Raw genomic sequence first — 23738 nt, 5'->3', positions numbered from 1 at the left:
TGCACTCTGCTCGGTGTTCGGTGTTTGGTGTTCGGGGCAGTCTATTAAACTCGGTTTCGCAATTCAACAAAAATGAAATTAGCAACAAATCAAAGTTCCATTGAAGGAGAAACTTTCTGTGGTCGAAATTGGGGCAATTTTAAACTTAATTAGCAGGATTTCCTCGGCTTCGCCCCGTCGAGTGGCTCATGTTGCTCTTTGTGTGAAGGATGCATTGCAGAAATCCGAGGCGAAGAACAGGGCATCAAGTGTCGCTCAACTTCATCTCCATCTCCATGGCCATGCACCATCGTCATCGCTATTTTCATCTCTCGTCATCCCCGACACACAATTGGGTTTTATTAACTCGAGAAGAAAGCCGAGTCAAGGAGCCAGCGATGAAATGAACTGCGCTGCTCTCCAGATGGCACTCTGAAATTGCTTTACGGGGCTCGAAAAAATGGGGAAAAACAGCACTCCAACTTCCCGCATTAACAAGACTCCGAGTGGCTGGTTTTTGTATTTTGCATAATTTTATTATGTTTTATTTGTTCACTTTTCTCATGATGGTTTTGTTGTTTTTTTTTTGTTTTGGTAATTTTCGTTACATTTAACTACACAGACTTAAAGACTAGAAATTATTTCTGCAGCTGCACAAATCGATATTTACACACAATCATTGGAAGCCTTTCGCTCAATGCCTTTCTCCACTCTTTAGTAGGTCGCCAATGCCCTTGTATTTGCACATTGCTAAGACAGTTAAAAGTTATGTCCACTAATTAAAAATTGCTAAATATCCCTTATGTTAGACAATTAGTTTATTTTGATTACTCTGTTCGCTTCTGGTTTTTGGTTTATCCTCTTTTGATTAACAACTTTTGCCAAATGTTGCAATGCTTATCTATAAACTTTACCCTCTGCAGCACTCCTAAATTTGTTTGCACACATCCGTTTGCAAATAACCGCTGCCCTCTCTTAAACGTAATAGTTTATTTATGTAATTTAGTTTAACAAATAATTTATTTACAGCTTAATTCTGAAAGTTTCTCGAGTAGAACCAAATTCCTTTTAGCTAAATCCATTTTAATCAGTTAAGTGGTTGTCTGTACAATGCAGCATAAATCAGATCCGAAATGATTGAGTGTCTGGGTGGCCGAAACTGAGTTCTTAATCGTAGACGGGGGACTTGTAAAAATATGAATTCTAGATTGGAAATGCACGTCAGTTCTTAATATTGAGCTCGCTGGCATTTCCAGGATCCAAACTACGTATTTAATGCTCTATTTTTTGGGATCCTTGAAATGGCTCTCATTTTCTCTCTTTACTTTCCTGTTAATAGTCTGCAAAGTTAACCTTTATATAATACATGTGCGGCACAAGCTGCATCCTGTGGCTACGTATGACACTTATACATTAACGAAACACACACGGACACACATACATATAAAAGGAGAGTGTTCTTTGTATACTATACATGCACACCTGTATGCTATATATATGAGAAGAGAGAGATAGGGTTCTTAAGTTTGATTCGCTTGTCTGATAGTTTTGGCTTAGGCGTTAGGTGTATGGTATGGTAGTACGTATGTATGTCGAGGGATGCTGCTAGCAAGTAGTAGAGAAGTAACTAATGTTGGTTTAGGGGGTTCGGGCTCCATAACTAAGCAGATCCCGGGCAGATCGACCTTCTCCGGCTGGTAATGATTCCCTTTGGGAACTCCTTGGGCCATCTACACGATCTTCATGTATATGCTCGTGTGGAATATCCGATAGCCGCTGGCAATGATTATCATAATCATATGCAGCTGGGACTGCATTGTCTTCGTGGAGCCGCCCACATGGCCGTGATACATGGCAGCCGGATTGTCGCCTGCAGGAAAGAAAAGAAATCCGGAGAATATGAAAATGAAATTTGCACAAAAATTTAATTAAAAAAACAAACAGATATATATATGGTAGTGCTTTTATACACACGGTGAACGGCGAAGTGTGAGCTTAACCAACAAAATGCTAATGAGCGTCGTCGCTTCATCGCGCCAGAAACTTATAAATTATGACTGGCACTAACTACGTGGGCACTCTTTGTTTGTGTTAGCCTCTGTCGTTTGTCGTCTGCCGTCTCTTTCTTCCACCCTCTACCCGTCTCTCTCTCTTACCAGCCCCACATTTGTGTTTATAGCCCGGCTTTAATGGCAGTTGGCTCGGCGCACCGTGCGCGGGCATTTTTAATCCACATGCTTGCGGCCGTGTAATTTTCATAAATTACTTTTATTGTTTTCCCTCTTAGCCAACAGAGCCAACCGAACACGGCTGATATATGAACTGCAAAAGAGCTACCGGATACTGAAACAGATACAGGATGCGGATACATATAGCAGATACAGATACAGCTGCCGAGATACAGATGTACAAGAATTACAGATACTCAAATGAGCGGTCCTTTGTTTATTCAAAGTTTTAATTTCATTTGGCGGACATAATTGAAATTTCTCTGGCACAGAACGAAGCTTAACTCGATTGTGCACAGGCACAAAGCAGGGGTTTTATTTTAATTCCGCAGTTCATTATTTCATTATTGTATGGTTTCCCAAGAAATGGTTTTCGAGTCAATGGAAATAAAACATTTAATAAGGGAAAAATTAAAAACTGTGATAGGAGACTTTAAAAAACTTCCAATTTCATTTTCAAAAAATATCTATTTAATGGAGGGCCCTTGTGGGTCAATAAAATCTCTATTGTGTGAAAAATTCCGAAAGCGGGGAACTCACCTTTGAAGATGTGCACCAGAACGCTGGCTGGTTGCGTGTTGCTGGCGACGCAGGTGAAATTTCCCGAATGCTCGCGTCGTGTCCGCTGAATGGTAAGCTCCGATGATTGAAAGTCTGCAACGGACAGCAGTCGATAAGGGGTTAAGACCGGTGAAAAGAGCTGGAAAATGGCAGGGTAGGTATGGCTGACCACCACTCACCTGGCTCCGTTGACACATTAATGCCCCGATCAATGTCGTAGTTAATCATGCGGTTGTCGTGATACCAGAATATATACTCGGAGGCCTCGGTGTTCTGCACCACGCGGCATTGCAGGCGCAGCGTTGAGCCCGGTGTTAGATATCGAATCGGGGGACCCGTGATCTCGGCGCGGGCTTCTAACCAATCGATATTGGGTTTGGGGAAAGGAAAAACAGCAATCGATAAGCGTTTTAGTTAAAGTAAAATAACATATTATTTCTTTCAAAATCATATCCCGAGTTAAAGCTATTTTAAGCTACTATATTTGTATTATAACCAAGAGCAAAGGTTAGGGCTTCCTCGGGGGTCAAATCGAGTCAAAGTCAAATCCTTTATTATCATCTGACTAAATCGGTTAGCATCCATTCCTGACAGTTATCAGTTTCCCTGAGAGCCCGCCGAAAGTGCCCCACAAATTTATGAAATACATCTGGCAGGCAGCCCATTTTGCCTCGGAAAAGAGGAAAATGTGTAGCTGGCCTGTCACATCAGTTTCCATGTATGTGGGCCAAAGAGAGTGGCTTTGTTTTTTGGGGAAACTGCCAAGATGAAGCAGCCAGGAGCAAGGAGCAAGAGGCAGAAAAGGCCATTAGGCGCAGCACATTCAAAGTAAATTGTTTGTTAAATTCAGAATAATGTGCGTCAGTTAGCCAAGGACAGCGCGATGAGTTGAGAACTTGCTGAGTCGATGCCATTTGCCCCGAAAACGAGTTCGTTCGCAACTTGAGAACCCCATCTCCGAACTTAACCCATTGACCCGACCCCCTTTTCTATCTCAACCCAAGCCCATCCCAAACCAATTCCACCTTTGGCATATGGACATTTCTAATTTCAGCTTGAGCGCATCCAGAACGTAACGAAAATGTGGCAAAAACTAACCGGGCTCAGAACTCATTCGGTAGACTTTCCACTCGGCATTTGTTTACTCGGAAAGAGAAAAACCCATCAAGGCGTGAAATTATAGAAAATCACCAGTGCCCAGACCGAATCACAAATAGAAATGGAAACCAAGGCAAGGCAATAGACCATAGACCCAAAATCGGAGCCGTATCTGAGGCAATTCCGGCCTCTACTTACCGACGACACTCAGGTGCAGGAAAATCGAGGTGGGCGGGTGAGTGGACACCTGGCACTCGTAGACGCCGGCATCACGTAGCTGCACGAATTTGATTTGCAGTGTCCAGTCCTGCAGGTGAAAAAGGCGCAAAAAGTGGCCAGAAAAATGGTTAGAATTAAAGAACATCGGAGAGGGGGAGGGGGAGACATTGGCCTGCCTGGAAGTCAATTTGCTGCGCTGCAGTTGCGAAAATATTTTGCAATATTCCGCAATGAATTTTTGTCACGTATCGGCTATTCGAGGCCGACCACTGCAAAGTTTCACAATGCAGCAAATATTCACCAGGAGGCATGGAGATGACAAGCTGAGAAAAGCACTGGGAAAATTTAGGTATCTTGCCTTGAATGTCTTAGAAATTACAGACATTTCGTAATAAATATTTTCGAAAATTACTGTTGCAGTAAAGAAACTTATTGAAATTGAATTACTATCGTTAATAATTTAGAAATTAAAATTTTTAAATTTTTCTTTAATTATGACATTTTAAGAGCCTATATTTTTATGATTTAAAAAGGTTAATGATCAAGGTTAAGTCATTACTTTTTAATTACTAAGAAATATATTTTATTTGTGTTCTAAATTATTTCTTTTTGCTAAATAAATTTATTAATCTATTGTCTATTCCTCAATATTTAATTTAACTAGTTGTTTCAATGATTTATTCACATCAAGAATATTTTCTCTAATGGTAGAAGAAGGAAAATCGATTTAAAGTAACCAAACAAATGTTGTAATATCTTGAGTTGATCTTTTTTGCTAGAGTGTGAGGCATATAATTTCGTATGCAGGTCTCCGATTCGATGCAATCAGCCCCACCTCCGTTTTCTCGCCCTTTTCATCCTTTCCCATCAGCAATGCAAATTACTTTGCGCAGGACTCACCTCGGAATGCTTCAAGTGCGTGGCACTGAACCGCTCATCGCTGCTGTACGTTGTTAAGCCGACCGTAAGCAGATGATAATCCTTTTTGCGTATCCACGATACCTAAAAATAGATGGATGGGTTTGGGTTCGGGTTAGAAGGCGTTTCAGATAGGGCGGCGCCATTAGCCAAATACAATGGGATTCGTTTGCTTCAAGGACTACAGCTTTTTTCGTTTTTCGGCTCGAATACTTAACATATGCTCGGTCGACCGGCCTGGTCCGAAGATGGGTCCGAGCCCTCTGTCTTGTTCAAATGTTTGCCAATCCATCAAGATGGGACTAGCATGATGACAACGACTTGATGATGATGCAATTTTCAAAAGGCACACAGATACAAAACGGTTAGGCAAAAAAATCAAAAAGCAATTACGTGTAAGAATTACGACAGCAGCAACAATAAACATAATAGCAGATTGATTGATCCTAGGTTCAAAGTTCAAATTGGCTACCTAACTGTAAATAGACAAACAAACAAACAAATGGGCGGGGCACCCACCCAACACGCCCCTCTCGACAAATGGCGGGCGTGTCCCTAGCACCCTCGCCATCGCCCTTTTTTCATTTTTCTCCACTTTCCCTTTTCTGAGTGCGTCTGAATGTGACTTTAGCTAATCTTAAATGACCATTAATCATTTCGTCATCTACTTTTTGCGCACTTTTTTCTAACTGATGATGTAGGCAAGAACACAAACACTGAGAGAAATAATATTCGAACAAGAAAGGAAGCTAGCTTCGGCCAGCCGAAGCTTAAATACCCTTGCAGATCATTCCTATTAATTAACAAATCGCAAAAATGTTCAATTAATTTCATTAATCTCATTAATTTTCCGATCGTTCCTATGGCAGCTATATGATATAGTCGTCCGATTTTGATCAAATTAAAATTGAAATTCGGAAATATTTAAAAAGAGTCATATCCTAGAGTAGAAGATAATACAATTAAAACGAAAGAAGCTAGAATTTATTTCCTATTACTTTTCCATTAATTTCCCGATCGTTTCTATGGCAGCTATATGATATAGTAGTCCGATTTTTTAAATAATTAATTCGAAATTCAGAAATATTTAAAAAATAACATCCCCAAAAGTAGAAGGTGATATTTCAAAAAACACCGAAGCTAGAATTTTTTTAACGTTTTCTTTTCCGATCCTTCCTATGGGAGTTATATGATATAGTTGTCCGATCCGGTCGGCTCCGACATATATACTACCTGCAATAGAAAGAAGACTTTTGGGAAAGTTTCATCCCGATAGCTCAAAAACTGAGAGACTAGTTTGCGTAGAAACAGACAGACGGACAGACGGACAGACGGACAGACGGTCAGACGGACAGACGGACAGACGGACATGGCTAGATCGACTCGTCTAGTGATGCTGATCAAGAATATATACACTTTATGGGGTCGGAAACGTCTCCTTCACTGCGTTGCAAACTTCTGACTGAAATCATAATACCCTCTGCAAGGGTATAAAAAGACTTTACATCTAAAAGATTGTTTTTTTAATGGTTACATTTTTTTGGCTTATTAAAATAATTTTTTGTCCAGACGCTGACATTTTATGTTATACACAAAGTTTTAAAAATATTTGTAAAAATTATTTTTTGAGTATACTATATTTTTTCTCTGTGCCATTTCTGGCAACACATCTATTAGCTGTCCGTATGGGGTTATTGCCTCACGAAGATGATGATTTTGGTGCTGCTGCTGCAAAGGATCAGGCCCAAGCACCTAAGCGCGTGTATCAATCAATTTTCAATTGATAAGGATTTTATTTATTGGCCAACAAAAAAAAAAAAGGAAAATAACGAAGTAAAAAGCAAGAGCGAGCAGTTACTTTCAACTTTCTTGCGAGGGTTTTCATACCAAATATTGACACACGCGCGCTGCAAACTCAAACTGAAACTGCCACAAATGCGAGCAACAAAAACTCAAAAAAAAGACCCACAGGAGAGCCAGCAACTTGAAATTAAGTTGAACGGCAGAGAAATTGTTAAATCAGCTGCGTTTGCCAATAAAAACGAATTACATTCTCCGTGCTTAAATGTTTAATGCGGCGTATACGCAATGTGGCGCAGCAGCAGTAGCAGAATCAGCAGAGGTTGGAAAATGGCGCGAGTCGAGGGATTTCCCATTCGCCATCCGCCATTCCTCCCAAATATCATAATCCCAGTCTCGAGTCCCAGCGAACTTTCAGCTTAGGAAATACATAATATTCCTGCACTTTTGCCCGGCTGTCCGACCAAAAAGAAAACAATATTTCAATGCTGGGGAAATTTGCAATTGAATGGCAAGCAGTCGTTTATTATCAAGATTCTGCCCGGCATATGCTAGCAAAATCTTTCCATATATCTATTCAATACAATCTGTAACAGTAAAATCCGAGTGTGAGGCATAAATTGCGCATAAATTCCGTTTTGGCCCGCAGCTCCTAGACGACGCCAACCGACGACATACACATCTATATCTATATCTGTACATATACATAGATATATATTTTTTAGGATTTTTACGATATTTATGATGGCAAAAGGGACTGCGACTGCGAGTGCTACGTGTCTGCAAATAAACCATGCAGCTAGCCAGAGGAAAAACACAAGAGTCGAGCAGCTGGAGAGGAGCGAAAGGAAAGGGAAGACGTGGAAAAGCGGAATGCCTGGGGAGTGGAAATGGGAAAGGGTGCCAAGTGAAGCCATCAGGGGGAGTAAAATGTGGCGGCAATTAATCAAAAGCCTGCGAATTCCTTTCCCTTTTGGCAGGACTTTTTATGTGACTGCATGCGAAAGGCTGTGAGTTTGTGTGTGTGTGCGTATCGCATAAATCTCAGCCGCCTGTCCTGCGATCGCATGTGTGTGCGTATGTGTATTTGCGAGAGTTGGCATCTCCTCCGATTCCTGCGAATCCTGCGGCTCCTGCGGCTGCAGCTGCGGGCACGCAGATAATTGTTTACATTTTACCTTTTTTTCAGCTGTATGCTAAATAAAAAGTGACGCTTAATTTATGGCCAAAAGCTACAGCGCACACACCACAAATCACTTGTTAGCAAATTTATGGCAAATTTATGCTAACTACTTGTCTGCCACGTTGTACCGCCAACAGTTCCCCGAAGGTAGGCCATCTACAGTACAGTGGTGGGCAATAAAATAATATTGAGAATTTTTTAATACATCAACATGCCTTAAAGTGATATATTTGTAGTATTTAAAAAAAAAGAAATTCTTTTGATTCGTTAGAATATTAAGTTGATTTAAGAATCCTCTTAATAAATAAACATACAAAAGATGGAAAATTCCTCATATTATAAGCATATCGTTTTTAGCAGGCAATACCTTTTTTTTCTGGGGTGTAGGTTATACTTTTCCAATTACTTGTTAAAAATAATTGAGTAAAATAAAATTGAGTTGAAGCTTTTTATTTTAATTTTTTGTATAATATAATATTTGTATTATTATTATTTTTATTTATTAGGTATATTTAAAAAAAAATACTTCCACTTTGTTAACCCCTTCTGTGAATTTTGTTAGCCTGGCAATGCACAAAATGTCGACTTATCGCGGGATCGCGATCTCTGACAGCTGGCCCCATATGGGCGATATCTGGGTGGCTCGACGGGGAAGAGGAAGTGGGTATAGCCGGGGGCCTCCGATGGGTTCGGGTGATTGGGTAATTGCATGGCTTGGTGGCTAAATCTATGCACAAGCCGATTGCATCGAAGTTTGTATTTACTTTACTTTTTACCCCTCGCTGGGCCTGGCCCGTTGAAAACTTTTGATTGGCTTTTGTTCAGCTCGATGTTGTGTGTTTTTGTTGCCTGCTATTGACGCACATTTTTGTGTGCTTTATGTGCCGCTGTCCGACCAATTTCCGCTCTGCCACAATCCCAGCGGGCAACTAGCTGGTACAAAAAAAAAAAGAACAAGAAAAAAGAAACAGCAGCAACAACTTTTTCAATGTGAAAAAGTTTTAACAAGCGATTTTAATAAAATTCTATTTAGAAACTGCAGCGGCAACAGCAGCCATTTTGGTTGCAACTTGTCCCGACCGAACAAATGAATGTCTGTGTTTATTTTCATATGCGGCTGCAGTTTGGCACTCAGCTTAAAAAAAAGAGCGAGTATTGATGCAGGTGTATGCAGGGATGGCCCGGGGAAATCAGCTTTACATTTTATAAAATTTGATTGCTCATGCAACAAAATACCCATAAAATAGAGCCTGTATTTTCCAAGCTTTATAAACAAAAATCTGGCACACTGAATATATTTCTAGCAAAATATCAAAACTATGGTACTACTAATATTATTTATTTCGTTTCACATATATGCCGTTAATAATATTATTATTTGTACTTACAAAGCCGACACTCTAGATATATATTTTTTAAAATACTAAAGCTGTATTAAATTCCATTTATTAAAACCAGACTATAAGCATGATAGTTATATTTCACAATAGTTTTTTGCCCATTGGGTCCACCCTAAAAAACACAGAGCTTTTACCAGAAAACTCGCTCAATTTAGTGTCGTGCTGTTTGCCTGACTTGCTCCCTGAAAATTTTATGTTCGAGTAAATATTTGAGCTGACAACTTTATTGTTCTGCTGCGACTAAATTCACTTTTTCTCCCTGCAAATCGATTTTTTAGCGGCCACCATACATACGTAATTGAGAGCAATCGAAACTCAAATCGAACTCAATTCAGCGGAAATGCATATTAAGTGCAATTACTGCATAATTAACCAGTCACTCTGAAAACACTAATTGCAACTCACACTAAGCGGAATCTATTAGGGGAAATGAAAGTTGGGAAATAAATTAAAGCTTAGATGGAAGAAGATTTGAAAGATGTAGTGAACTTTGACCTAATAGGATTAATGGATTTTCAACAAGGACCTTAAAGGGTAACCCAACTCAAGGTTTACCTATAGCCCATTACTCATTCACTCAATAAACACAAACAAAGAAGCCCTCAGGATGATTACTGGCCCAACTCTATGCTAATATTTTCCACCAATATTTTCTACACTCACGCAGCCCTGGGCTCGCCAAACAATCACCCATTACTTTTGATAAGAGCCGCAGGACAAACAAAGAAAAATATAAGTGGAAATGAAAATTACCATAGCCTACTTTTCAGCAGCTGTCAGCGTTGGTCCTGCGTGAAATGCGATTGTTTGCCCGCCATTCGGCATTCCGCGCTCGGCATTCCCATTCACAATTCACACTTAATGGCTGGCATTATAATTTCGGGATCCGACCATTGATGATTGCATTGCAATTAAAATAATTAAGATTTTCGAGACGGTGTGAGTGCGAGCGAGGCATTGAGGTTGCCGCGGCAGTGAACTCTGACCTCCTCACACTTGTTGTGGTCCTGTGTGGTTTCGGGCTTAATTGTTTTAGGTTGGGGTCAGACCACTCCCACGTTCTATTGTCATCGTCAGGCCAGAAAAGTTTATAGAAATGATGGAGCCATTCTGCATACTCACAAGATGCCAGCTCAAACACAAAAAATCTGGGTCAAATTTAGCCCTTTGTTCGGGACATTTGTTTTAATAAACATTGTGACAGGCAACAGCAGCAGGTTTACACTGAGAAAAAGACTTTTAATATCCATTAATAATATCTTCTTAACAAATATAAAAACAGGAATTTAGTAATGTAAAATATTAGAGTAAGTAGTCTTTATAAATATAAAATATTTATTAAATTTTATATTAATTCCTCTGCTATATTTTGTGGCTTTTTTTCCCTTGCAGGATCAACATCCAGAAAGGACCCTCCAAGTGGCGTGGCCTCCTTCATCAAGCTGTCGACCAGAATGTCTTATTAGCTGGCAAACAACTCTACGACCATTGTCCTGCCATCCCAGCCCTTCCTCTGTCCCCTTGACTCAAGTCGAGTCGAGTTGAGCTGAGTTGGTTTAATTACGGTTAAGACTGCCAGCAACAAAGTGATAATGATTTGTATTCATTCAAAAAGGTTTATGGCAATTTTCGAGCCACATTAACTTCTCGGACCGGCGCCCCCAAAGTGGCTGCATTTGAGTTTGCTCCGCTCGTCTTATAATGAGCTTATTTCGGCCGCTGTCTCTGTCCCAGTCTCAGTATTTGTGTATTTAGTAGACACACTTGCCAACGATATTTCTAATTAAATTGGTTTCTCAAAATAGACAGTTTTATGGCTGTCCTGCATTTGAAATGTAAATTGTGAATAGGGAAGGATATTGGAATTTATCGAAGTAATGTTGCCCTGGCAAAGAATTAGGTTATTTAACTTTTGCTGATCAGAATCAAAATAAGGACAAAAGAAATTTACAATACAAATTTGACCAAGCAAGTGAAGATTAAATGCTATATGTTTTTTATTTGTACTAAAAGAAAAAATTTTATAAAAATATGTGCTAATTTCCTTTTGTTGTGATGTAAGTTTAAAGATAGCAAAAGTCAAGTTCGAAACTGATACCCTGGAGACCTTCAATAAATTATTTATTATGATGAGTTCAACGATTCCTCCGTATTTTACCAGTAATTCCTTTGGGTAAAAAGCAGCTGAGCAAACAAAAACTCAGACGCAGAAACAGAAAAAGATACTAGGACACACAGATACAGATATAGATGTACGGCATACATATAATATTCGAGCCCGAAGGTCATTGCAACAATAACCCAGCCTGGCAGTAAAATATTTTATAATATTTTATGTTTTTTTAAGCGACAAAGAGCCGCTGCGAGTGTGAGTGGTTGTGTAAAAAAGTCTGTGTTTGCTTGAGGTCCTTGCTTTTTGTTTGCCTGTAGTTGTGAGACTTGAGTGCAAGGGCTTTAAGCCCATGCACACATAAACACACTCACACACACACGCACACACCGCTGAATGTGAGCAATAAAAAATGAGGAACACATAGAGTTCACATAAAAATGGGGAACTGGAACTGGAACAACAATGTGTATTACTTTGTTCGCCCAACAATTCCACAATGGAATATAACTCATGCAAAAGCACAAACACTCGCACATTGTGTGTGCCAAATTTTGAGCGAAATTGCGAAAGGAATTTGTTAGAGGAGCGAAACGAAACGAAACCGAGGTGAAACTATGCAAAAATTATGATTGTGCAGGAATTATGTGCTTGTTTTGATTAAGCTCGGCAGAGCGATGCCGAGCATATCCTGTATTATCCTTTGCCAACCCTCATCAATGTGCTGGCTAAATTATTTGTTTGTTTTTTGTCGCTCCGCTGGCAGGCAAACTAAATGGTTTCTGTTCGGTTTTGGTTTCGGTTTCGGTTTGGGTTTCGGTTTAGCCTTCACTTCTTGGACAAGGGCAATTTCTAGTTTATCTGATTTTAAACTTTGCAAATTATATGTGCACATATATATGTATACGATATACACGCATACCTACTCCGCTCTGCTCTGCTTAAACATTTGCGTAACCTTTTTTATCTAAACGACTTATCCGATCCAGAGGGCAAGGCCCCCCAGCGTTAATTTTCATAAAATACCAATTTCGGTATTTTTATCTGGCCAAGCGAAGGAAAAGTGTTCTCCGGCAGAACAGAAGCTTTCCTCGCTCTCACTCTCCCATACAATTATATTTTCTAATCTGCATTGGTGAACATTTTCCAGAAAATTATAAATAAATTACCTTCTATCTGAGCGAATGAAGCAATGAGTGGGCGAAGGGCAGGCGGGGGCCGAACATTTTCGAGTTTTCGGCATTTAAGCTTTTCGCATTTTCCTTTGTCAGGAAACGTCGTAGAATCTTGGCATGCTGTGAGCACATTTAATTACTGCTACTTTTCTCTATGAAAACATCCCAGGGACAGGCGGCAAGGCGAGTCTAGACATTAAAAACGACAATTTATCTAAAAAGTAATTAAGTGCTCAAGTCACACAGACGGGCGCAGATCCCCAGAGCAGGAGCAACAGGACAAACATGGGAATCGGCATTGGCAGAGGAAGCGGAATTAAATGGAGTTGGACTGCAGGTCAAGGGGCGTGGCTGGGGGCTGGAGGCTTGGGGCGGAAAAGCCATGGACAGAACCAAGTCAACTGAAAGTCGTCGAGAGACGAAAGTATATATGGGAACTTATATGGGTTACAGTGAAGGTCCGGAAAGCAGAAAATAACTATCATTAAAACGGAAAAAGACTAAAATCCTAGTGGTTTTTGTTTGAATGAAAATAATAGATTTTTTTATTATCACACATTAATCACATATTAAATATTATTATTTTATGAATTTTTGGCATTTGATCTTATAACAATTTATATATTACTTCCTAATAAAAATAAACTCTTCTACACTAAAATATAAATAAATATATACGATTTCCCAAATAGTTTTAAATAGCTGATTTCAATAGCGTTCCTTCTTTCAGTCACTGCTGTAGCATATCTTTTTGCACTGACTGTTGCTGTTGCTCGAGTGCTGATTTAGTTCAATTTATATGAGCCGGGTGCAACTGGCAAAGCCAATGGGTTAGGAGGGTCCTTCGGGTGACGTCTGACACAGGACACACGTATTTGCTTAGTTTATTTTAAATGCCATTTAAGCTGCTGCTCTCGACTAATACCCTAATGACATATTTTAATGTCCGCCCAGCCACATACGAGTGTCGTAATTCTTAATTCGAAGTGCTCTTTCCCACTTTTTCTCTCCTCCTATGTGTCTCTGTGTGTGTGCAAGGACTTCTGGCTGTTTGTGCCATTTGATTTATGGGCTTTAAATTTGCCAGAAAATTTCCATCTCTGGCGAAGCAGATTTGTCTGCAGTATGCAAGAAAACGCTCTTAATTAATAGCATTACTTTAATGGAAAGTTGTCGACAGCATTTTAAACACAAAGAAGGCATTAAGTGTCCTTAACTTTAAGGTATTTCACATCCATTAATTCGCTGTCATCCCCTCTCATAAAAGGCAACCACTGCGAAATGGTGGGGCGACAAAAATTAAAATTGCAGCAAAATACCAAAACAAAGGCTCGCGCTCAAGGAAGCAATTCATTTATTTAATGTTTCCTGCATTTTATTGTCGACTAAAGTTAATTTACGACTGCGAAGGCGCAGACAAAACAAACCCCGATTCGCGGAAATGTTTAGCGAATTCCTGTGTGTATTCTTCAAGTTAAAAAGGGGGTCTTTCTGCCTTTTGCATTTTGCGGCAACGTTATAGACAAAGGCGAGCACCTGACAAAGCATTTCGATTTCGAATTCCGCCGCAGTGCAGAGGAGTTGCAAATACGTTTCCTGTCCACTGAACTGGCACTCGCATCCCCACTCACAATCACATTCGCATAATGGCCGGAGCCCCCAGCCCAAGATTTTAATGCTCCACAGCGAGGGCAATGAAATGAGAGTGCATTTTCCATTTAGACGGAGAAGTTGCAGTCCTCAAAGAGTTTTAAGTTTGCCTGTGAAAGAGGCAGTACAGAGGGAAAATTGCTATTAAAATCTTTGAAAACACCATACCTTTTCAAGACAACATTGAAATCCAGAACATTACTGAGCATTTCTCGGCGTGCAGTCGCCCAATGAATTTCCATCTCATTGGGGACTCAGTACAGCTCTCTGTTTGCCAATTACGCAATGAGTGCGTGAAGCGTCATCTACCATATATATATACGCCTGCTATATAGCAAACTGGAGCTAATGAATGCATCTGGCGAATTAGGCAAAGATCCCTTTGAGAGCTGTGCAATTAAAGGGCCGGCTGCCCGGGGCCGATGTGCAGTGAGAGGCCCAAGACACGATGATAATATTTTGCTAACCCCAAAAGGGCTGGATGCAACACAATTTCCATAATACAAATTGCCGACTTATTAGGCCGAGACCCAAAGCCGAACCCAAAGCCCATTGTGTGGCCCATATAAGTCGGGGTTAGGGCATCGCCCACTTGAGCACGCAGCCGTGCAAAGTGCCAACTGGCTAACACACTGGCTCACTCGCACTCACAGAGGGCCTACGAGGACTTAAGTGCTTATTAACTTCCGCACACTTGAAGGCACAATTATGAAATCGTCAATTTAAACCAGACATGCAACAAACACGCACCGAGGTCACTTGGGATGGGATCTCCTGAGGGAGGAGGAGTGGAGAGTAGGGATAGCACGGCCTAATCGAGTGACCGACTCTTCGGGGAGGCGGCATAAACACCTCGATGTCTTCGGGCTGGAGCGAATACAAACACACAAATACACGAAACGTGACGCACACCACGGCGTATGAGTAATAACTCTAGACAAGCGGAAAATTAATACCACTTGAGGCCATGGCATGTCAATGCCGAGCACCCACACTCACAGCGAAAGGTGTAATTTGTCTCCCATTCCCCTTGTCTGTGTGTTTTCGCCTGCTCAATGACCCACACAGGCATTTTGCTCAGCCAAAATGTCCGAAATCTGTGTGTTTACTACCATATTAGTTTGCCTCTGGGCCGAAACGAGGCTCCAGACACAAGCGCCCTCGAAAAGCAGGGCGACTTAATTAAATTCTGGTTCCGGTGGCAGGTGGAAATGGAAAACAAATAAATATTATCCGGAATTGGAAAGATTATTGGAAAGCTTATTGAAGACTGATGAATAGATCCTTTATCCCTTTAAATAAATCATATAAACATTATAAAATAATAATAATAACACTATGCAGCATCAAAAATTTACCTCGATGGATACTATATTTTTGGATTTGTTACGAATTCCAAAGTTAAACTGCGTTTTCCAAAAAGTTCCCCGACGCAAGGATTCTTAGCAAAAGGACCTCAAAGTTCGAAAAATTCAGAAATTGGCCAACTTTCCAAAGCTCTCAGAGGCAAACGGATTCATGGTTTGGTTAGATGCTAAAGTTTTTAAAAAAAAACACTCTTTATCTTTCAAACCCCATACTTAGAATAATTTTAGGATTTTTATTAAGGGAGAAACAAGTTTTAGAAAACATAGTCAAAAAACATAAAAGCATACAGCTGCGGTCAAAATAGTAGTAGTGTTGCCGTCATGTGTTTTTAAAAGTTTTTTGTTGTCACTTTTTTTATCCAATTAGTCTAATAGTACAATTATAATCAATACAATATTACCAGAAGAAGATGAATTACAACAACAAACTTTTAAAAACACAGGGCGGCAACACTACTACTATTTTGACCGCAGCTGTATGTTTTTAAGTTTTTTGACTATGTTTTCCGGAATCTATTTCTGCCTTCAAAAAAATCCTTAAATTATTCTAAGTATGGGGCTTAAAAGATAAAGAGCGTATCTTTTAAAAAACTTTAGCATCGAATCCAACCATGAATCCGTTTGCCTCTGAGAGCTCCGGAAAGTTGGCCAATTTCTGCATTTTTCGAACTTTGAGGTCCTTTTGCTAAGAATCCTTGCGTCGGGGAACTTTTTTGAAAACGCAATTTATCATGGGAATTCGTAACGATTCCAAAAATATAGCATCCATCGAGGTAAATTTAAAAAGCACTAAAAATGCTGCACAGTGTAATTTGTATAACTTTTATAAGTCAGCTATCTCCTAAAATTTCTTATATAGTTAATAATAATAAATATACTTGATTGGTTTATAATAATACATTTTCATTCACCTGATTAAACCTTATTAAACTTAAGCCCAAATAAATCAAAATAATGTACAGTAAACCCCGCCGCTCTTGATCGATTTGGATCTCATCAATTAACATTCAATGCTTTTCCATTTCAATAAGGAGAAAGCCAGTCAGTCTCTTTGACAAAAGAAACGGGCACAAAAGTCATCATCATCGCCATCGTCATCGTTGAAGTCAAACAAAGCAACAGTGATGGATTCTCTTTTAATAAAATATTAAAACAATACGGATATGGGGCGTACTCACCACCCCCTCGCCGATGTGGTGGACGGTGCAGGGAACGTGGGCGGTGGCCCCGATCTGGGTGGTCACCACCGTCGAGTTCTCGGTGCCGAAGTACATGGGCGTGCCGAAGAGGCTCTCCATGCCGCCCTCGATGCCGTTGGTGGCCTCCAGATGGTTCTCCACGGGCTCCGGCCGATGGATCGGGATGGGATAGGGTCCGGCCGTATCTTTGGCCTGGATCCGGGAGTGGGAGTGCGTCTGGAGCACCGGTTCCTGCAGGTGAGTGGGCGACGGCTGGCTCTGGCTTTGGCTTTGGCTTTGGCTCTGGCCATCGATCACGTTGGTCGAGTCGAAGCTGGTGATGCTGCTGCCCCCGCCGGTGGCGGCACTTTGGGCGTACGGCTGTGGCACGGGCACCGGCTCGCCCGACTCCGACTCCTTCGGCTGTGACATAATTAAATTTTGATTTATATGCCGCACTGATGGCTCGCTATCCGGCGTCGTCATCGTGGAGGCTTCTGTTTTTCCTCCTGCTCCTGCCTCGGCTGCCGATGATGAGGCCGTCGCTGTGTGGTCTGCGGAGGGAAAAGGACAGAGGTGACATTTTAAAATGTGTTAATATATGCGCTGTCCGACGGCGCCGCAACAGTTTGTCGGATAAACAATAACAGCGTGAAGTCAATTAATTTGAATGAGCAGCGAGCGCGTGCGTATACGTAATATTTTACAACGGATTTTCATTAGCCGGGGCACAGCAAATCTGCATAAAGTGACAGGACTAATTATGCCGCCGACTTTGTCAAGCTTTTGTAGAGTTTTCTGACTTACGAAAAAAAAGAGAAAAAATCGTCAGGAAAAGGTGAGAATACATATACATAAATTATTTTTCTAAGAAATTGGCCATTAAAAAAGGAAAGGTGGTTTTTGGAAAATTGGGAAATGATGAAATGTCAGTAGTAAGTCGTTTATAAACCATTTATAATTTTTAATAACTATTTTAAAATATAAAATATCTTTATAATCATATTTCTATGAGCTTGAACAAAGGTGAGTTTGAAAAGTTTCCCTCCTTCTTTATTTAGTCATGGTTTAACCGGTTTAACATACTTTGAGATTCAGAAAAGTGACGGCCCAACATCAAGCTAAAACATGCTCGTCAGTGAAAATGGATTTGAAATAACATTTTTTGTATCAAATAAAAAATGTAAATTTAACCATTTGGTCTATATGGAGCTCTTTTATAGTGAGCTATTCATAATCAGGTTTATATACACCGGTTTCCAAGCAAGAAGCAAGAGAAAATGAGCTCTTCTATAAAAGTTGCGTGACTGCATAGAATTTTAGCAGTTGTTGAAAGAGAACCGTTGAAGCACTATCATCATGTACGAAATTAGGTCGGTCGAGTGTCCCAACATACGCACAAAAACTACCCAGGTTCGGTGCAAAGGTCCAAATGGACTAGGTCCTGAATGGATTCCTCTAAAACAGGACTGGATCGATCGATGGTGCACGATACCCGTGGAATACACGGTTGACTTTGCGAACCGCATCGATAGCTTCGAAACACGAGACACTGATGTTTTTCTGGTGTCTGGTGTAAAGACGGGATCCACTTGGATGCTGGAGCTAACCTGGCTTTTGTTAAATAATCTTGACTACGAGAAGGCCCAGAAAAACTATGGTATGATGCGAAGTCCCTATCTTGAGTGAGTACTATTCTATTCATAGAAATTAATCGAATTTGTAATGTGTCGTATGCAAAGAAATTAAAATCATTGACTTTTTTTGAAATTACAGGCATTCAGGCGTTGATCCTGCTGTGACAACGGACTCCATTGATGCTTGTGATCAAATTCAAGAGAATCCCAGACTGATCAAGTCTCATTTACCGGCACCTCTGTTGCCCCGACAAATTTGGACTCATGGGCGCAAAACCATTTACGTAGCTCGAAATCCGAAGGACGTTGTGGTTTCTACATATCACTTCTTTTCGGGCCTAAAGTACTGGAAGGGCAGCATGGATGAATTTGTAGATGCCTTTGTCGCCGATAAGACTCCATTTGCCCCTTACTGGGAGCATATGTTTGATTTTTATAGATTGCGCCATGAGAAAAATATTTTGTTTGTCACTTACGAGGAAATGAAAAGAGACCTCAAAGATGTGATCTGGAGATTATCGCGATTTTTGGAATGCCAGGACTTGAGCGATAGTGAAATGGAAAAACTTGTAGAGCACTTAAGTTTTGAGAACATGAAAAGTAAGTGCGACATATTTTAAATGCTATAGTAGCTGTAGCTATAATCTTGCTATGATTTCAGAGAGTAATTTTGGAAACCACACAAAATTCTTTGGAATATTTCGTGAAACTACAGAAAATTTTGAGTAAGTTTTCTTTCAATAAGCATTATTGGGTCACACAAAGATGAGTTAAGTTCTGAGAGTATGGAAAAAATTAATAAAGTATCTCGGACTTTTTTGGATAAATATGGAATCAGAGAATCAGATATTTTTGGTACTGTGTAATTCAGTACCTACTTTGAATTAAAATAAAGTTTATTGTTTATAGATGAGTATTATATTTTTTGGAAATCAGTCATATTCAACAAGTAAATGAGTCCTAATTTGTAGAAGAATTTATAACTCGGGCTAACCGTCCAAGTTAAAGCAAGTAAGTAAAAAATTATTTATAGTTTAATAAAGTATGCCACTCCATATTTGGATTGCTAAATCTATTATTTCGGAAAAAGTACTTCTTTTATTGGGTGAAAAATAAAGATCTCGTTTTCTTTTTTTTAATTCAACACGTATTTATTAATATTTCCTACTTTTACACTTTAGTCTGCAATTGCAGTATCTTTTCCTTCCCTCCCACCTTTATTTAGTCATGACTCTGAGCCCAGAGACACAGAAACGGGCGTATATGAAACAGTCAAAAGTACACCCGCAGAACACCGACCACATTACATATTACCCATTTCGGGTTTCGGTTTTATTTGCGCTGCGTAATTTGTGTAAAATTCGCTGGGCCAACAGAATAATATTTCACAATTAAAGATAATTGCTTTTGGCAAACATGCTTGGGTCTTGTTTAGCAGCGACAATTAGGCTGAATTTGTCGGGCTGTAAATTCAATTATGACAATGCATTTGGGCTCGCTTTTGATTTTGATTTCTTGGCCACAAATTCTGGTGAAAATTTTGGTGTTTGGCTTTCATTTGGCCAGGACCGTGTCCGTGGAGACCTGCCTGTCATTGTCCAGAGCTCACACCGTAAATATTTTATGCCAATCACTGAAAATGTATTATGTTTGGCCTGACGATGATTGAATTTGCAGACCGACCACTGACCAAGGCGCCTGCACTGAGTGCATTGAATAATGTAAAATTAATTAGTTATGGAATTCGCCCGGGGCCCTTTGGCACCGGAGTCAGAGCTCTTAATTAGCACGTTGCTAAGACGCCAGATATGTTATTAATCGAGATGGCGAAAGGTATTTCGATGGCATCTCGCTCACCTCCGGACTTGAAAGGAATTTTCCCCCCAAGGTTTGAAAATCAATTTACCCAGCTGTGACACATGCGAACAATCGAGTCAATCAATGCAGCTTCTTCTGATTGACACCTTAGAAAGCGCCCGATTGCTCCTCCAATTGACACTCTCACATGTGTGTTGCCACAGCAATTTGCAATTGCAGCCGTACAACAGAAGGATTCCTGATCCTGTAGGTCAGCCAGCTTTCGCAGTTCGCATTTTGCACTTTGCGGCTTCGGTATTGTTGTGCTGTGGCCCTATGGCCTTATGAATACGAAGATGCTCTCCAGAACCTGTCACACTCAGGACAACGTTTTTTACTTTGACTTTCGCTCGAAATTGCCCTTAAAAAAGGAAAGCTCTTTTTTAGGCTTTTGTGAAGAATATTTCTCGGTCTCCATGCTCACAAAAAATGCACTAATACATTTTTTAAATTTAAACTTGTATTTCCAAATTTCAAAAATTATGCCCAACCTTCTAAAAATTGTTTGGTGGATAGGTGGACGTTCCGTAGAAAACTATTTATTATTTTAAATTATATTACTATTTTCTAAGTATGTATTTTAAAATATTTTATAATTTATTTCCTCAACAAATAAAATCTTTTAAATTAATTTTTTGTAAAGATCGATTAATTCACTAATAGAAAATGGTTTTTTGTTGATAGAATTTCTGGGAGTGCAGTTACTGTCAGGAGTTTTCGTCCTGCACGCACAAAACAAACAAATAACCAGCTCGGGACAATGCGATTGCTATTGCTGCTGCGACTGTTGCTGCTGCTTCTCTTGCTGTTGCTGCCTCTCGTGTTGCTGTTGCTTCTTCGGTTGCCGCTGCTCATTGGCACGCAGAACTTGGCCAAAACTGAATCGTGGCATTTTCGTCACGTTCGCACGTGACTGACTGCTTGCGACATGCAGCTTCTCCTCCCGGTTTCCCGCTTTCCACAGTTTCCCAGCTTTCCCCAGATTCCCTCCATACGTATGTAAACGTAATCGTAATGGTCGCTGGCGGACCGCAAAACAGCTTCTGAACTAGTTGCCAGTTGTTGCTGCTGCTGCGGCGTTTGACTGCCAGCTCTCGCCCCACTTTCTCCCGTGCAAATTTGCATTCTTTCGATGGTTTGTGCGACTTTGTAATTGAATTTTTCACGGCGAGCTGTTGGACTGCATCCGCTTCGTGTGCCTTTTCGTATTTTTCTCGTTTCCGGCGGTTGGGCATTGGATTTACAATCGCTCCGCATTGTGCAACCGCTGCCTAGCTGCGCATTGTCAACAGCAAAGAGATTCGCTGGCCCAAAATGCAGACTCAAACGCAAAACGCAAACCCCAGCCCAAAAACCAAAGCCTGGAACCACAAACATGTTGCACCATGGCCGTAGCAGATAGAACAACATTTTCGGTCGGATTTGCCAACTTTTCGTTTGGCGAAACATTCGCAATTTGTGTGCGTTCGCTAAAGTTTCATCCGCCGCTTTCCGCGCATCTTGCCCTCCGTTTTTGCTACGACATTTTAATCAAAAGTTCGCTGCAAGCTGCGTGATTTCCCCGCCCCCGCCCCCTCGGATCCCTTTGGACCTTCATGCAACCCCGCTGCTCAACTAATATCAATGATTTCTCATGTGCTCGTGTCGACGCCCCATTGTGGCAGTCGTGGAATATTTATGCTCCCTGTGACATCATGGCTTGACATTAATTAAGTTTGCTTGCGCACACAGGGCGTATGCGTGATGCCAAATAAAGGAGCTCCAAATCTCGCTGTTCACAAGCGCATTTGGAAAAGCGATGGATATGAATGACAAGATATTAATATTTTCGAAATGATGAACTGTTCAATTGTTGTTCAATTTTTTTAAATTTGTAGGTCCCAAATTTTATTTTTACTTTTGAGAATTGTATTTATTTTTTTTGAAAATATCTTATATTTTTAAAATTTGTATCTTTATTTTAGAGCACTTCAGCTTTTCACTAACATTTAAATCCAAGGATTGGTAATACAAAATGCTAATTTAAATATTAATCTAAACCAAAATAGTATTATTTTTGATTTGCCATTTGGAAATGTAATTGTTTCAATGTCTCTGCGTTGTCATCAATTAAATTACGGGCAGCAAAAAACATTTGCAAATATCATTATGATAATTGTGCGGGCCAGCGACATCCTGTGTGGGACTCATTAATTTCATTTGATTTCATATTTAATGTAACAACGCACATTGTGCGCATAAATTTCTCTAATTAAAACACAAATAAATGCCGAATACATTTCCGATTGTGCTGCCTTGCAGCATAATTTATTCCGTTTGGATCTAACTAAATTTGCGGTGGCAGTTATTTACAGCAATTGACACAAATGCGGGCCAACTTTTTACGACCATCGAGTGCACGGGGACAATTGACCATAAAACACATCGAAGCTCGCCGGCCAGCGAATGCAAAAGTTTTAATTAAATATATGGCCGAATGGTGAAATTCAACAATTAGAAGCTCTTTTCCAAGGCCAGCTTCAAAATTTTGGCGCAAATTTTAAAGTATACTTTAACTTTTTGGGGGCAAGGAAGTTGCTGCGAAGCTGGGAAGTTGGGCCCCTCGCTTCATTACGAAACTTTTCCGTTTGCGGATGGCTCGGCGCTTTCTGTTTTTATGGCAAATATTGTTTGTTGTTACAGTCGGAATGTTTGCATTTGACACTTGGCGGTAATTTGTGTGTAAATGCGTCAACTGGCCCCTGACCTCAAGCCTCGAGCAGTGGGCTGTGGGAAGATTTCCCGGGATCGGGACTCTGTTGCCCGGGAAACTTTTCCCTACTCGCGCTGCCATTTAATTGAAATTCTGGAAAATGGCCCACGCATGCCTGCTTTGTAACTTTCGCCACTTCTGGCCAAAGTTGATCGTCTCGCTTTGGCTGCGGCCAAACGATTCACTTTGCGACTGTCATAATTTTGATGGTCGCAAGTGTAAAATCAGATAAGTGCGCCACACACTTGCCGCCGACCATTCGGCCATTTATTTTCCAATAAAGCCCTCGACAGGGGCGTGGCAATCATTAATGTCGCGGATCCGCGAGCCAAGGAGCCACTAACACTAACACAAACGCGGGAGACTCTCGTAAAAAGGCATTAAGAGCAAAAGTAAAGTGCCTATTTAAGTTGAGTCATAAAATTGGCTTTCTATCTGGCCGAAAAGCGAAAAGGGAATGGCAGATGCCATGAGGCCAAAGAAAATGGGGAACGAAGCAGCCATTTTGAGGGAGTCTCCAGTCCCGGGGAATTCTAATTTTATTTATTTTATTTCTATTCGTGTCTAAGTGCTTGAGTTGGGGTTTTCCGTTTGTGCCGCAATATGCTCCGGGTTACCCATAAACA

At 40.5% G+C, this 23738-nt stretch overlaps 2 protein-coding genes across 3 annotated transcripts in view; one reads left to right on the top strand and one right to left on the bottom strand.

Annotated features, from left to right (window-relative positions):
• Positions 1 to 775: 775 nt before the first annotated feature.
• Positions 776 to 23738, bottom strand: part of dpr13 (defective proboscis extension response 13) — a 39046-nt gene continuing 16083 nt past the window's right edge. The window contains exons 2-7 of one of the 2 annotated variants that reach the window (XM_017154802.3): positions 16867 to 17420; positions 4986 to 5087; positions 4065 to 4173; positions 2948 to 3121; positions 2748 to 2861; positions 776 to 1849 (exon numbers count right to left, since the gene is read on the bottom strand). In XM_017154802.3, coding sequence (XP_017010291.2) covers positions 1710 to 1849; positions 2748 to 2861; positions 2948 to 3121; positions 4065 to 4173; positions 4986 to 5087; positions 16867 to 17420 — 1193 coding nt within the window. In that variant the 3' untranslated portion in view covers positions 776 to 1709. Of the gene's footprint in view, positions 1850 to 2747; positions 2862 to 2947; positions 3125 to 4064; positions 4174 to 4985; positions 5088 to 16866; positions 17421 to 23738 lie in introns of both variants that reach the window. The other variant, XM_017154801.3, reaches the window with a different exon arrangement.
• On the top strand, positions 18203 to 19411 carry LOC138912742 (sulfotransferase 1B1-like). The gene is made up of 3 exons (XM_070214025.1): positions 18203 to 18551; positions 18643 to 19103; positions 19165 to 19411. Exons 1-3 carry the CDS (start codon positions 18226 to 18228, stop codon positions 19230 to 19232), a joined length of 855 nt encoding a protein of 284 aa, XP_070070126.1. The 5' UTR covers positions 18203 to 18225; the 3' UTR covers positions 19233 to 19411.

Source organism: Drosophila takahashii, chromosome 2R (genome assembly GCF_030179915.1).
Source record: "Drosophila takahashii strain IR98-3 E-12201 chromosome 2R, DtakHiC1v2, whole genome shotgun sequence".
Classification (NCBI taxonomy): domain Eukaryota; kingdom Metazoa; phylum Arthropoda; class Insecta; order Diptera; family Drosophilidae; genus Drosophila; species Drosophila takahashii.
Note: the sequence above shows the minus strand (reverse complement) of the source record. Positions and strands in the feature narration are given on the sequence as shown.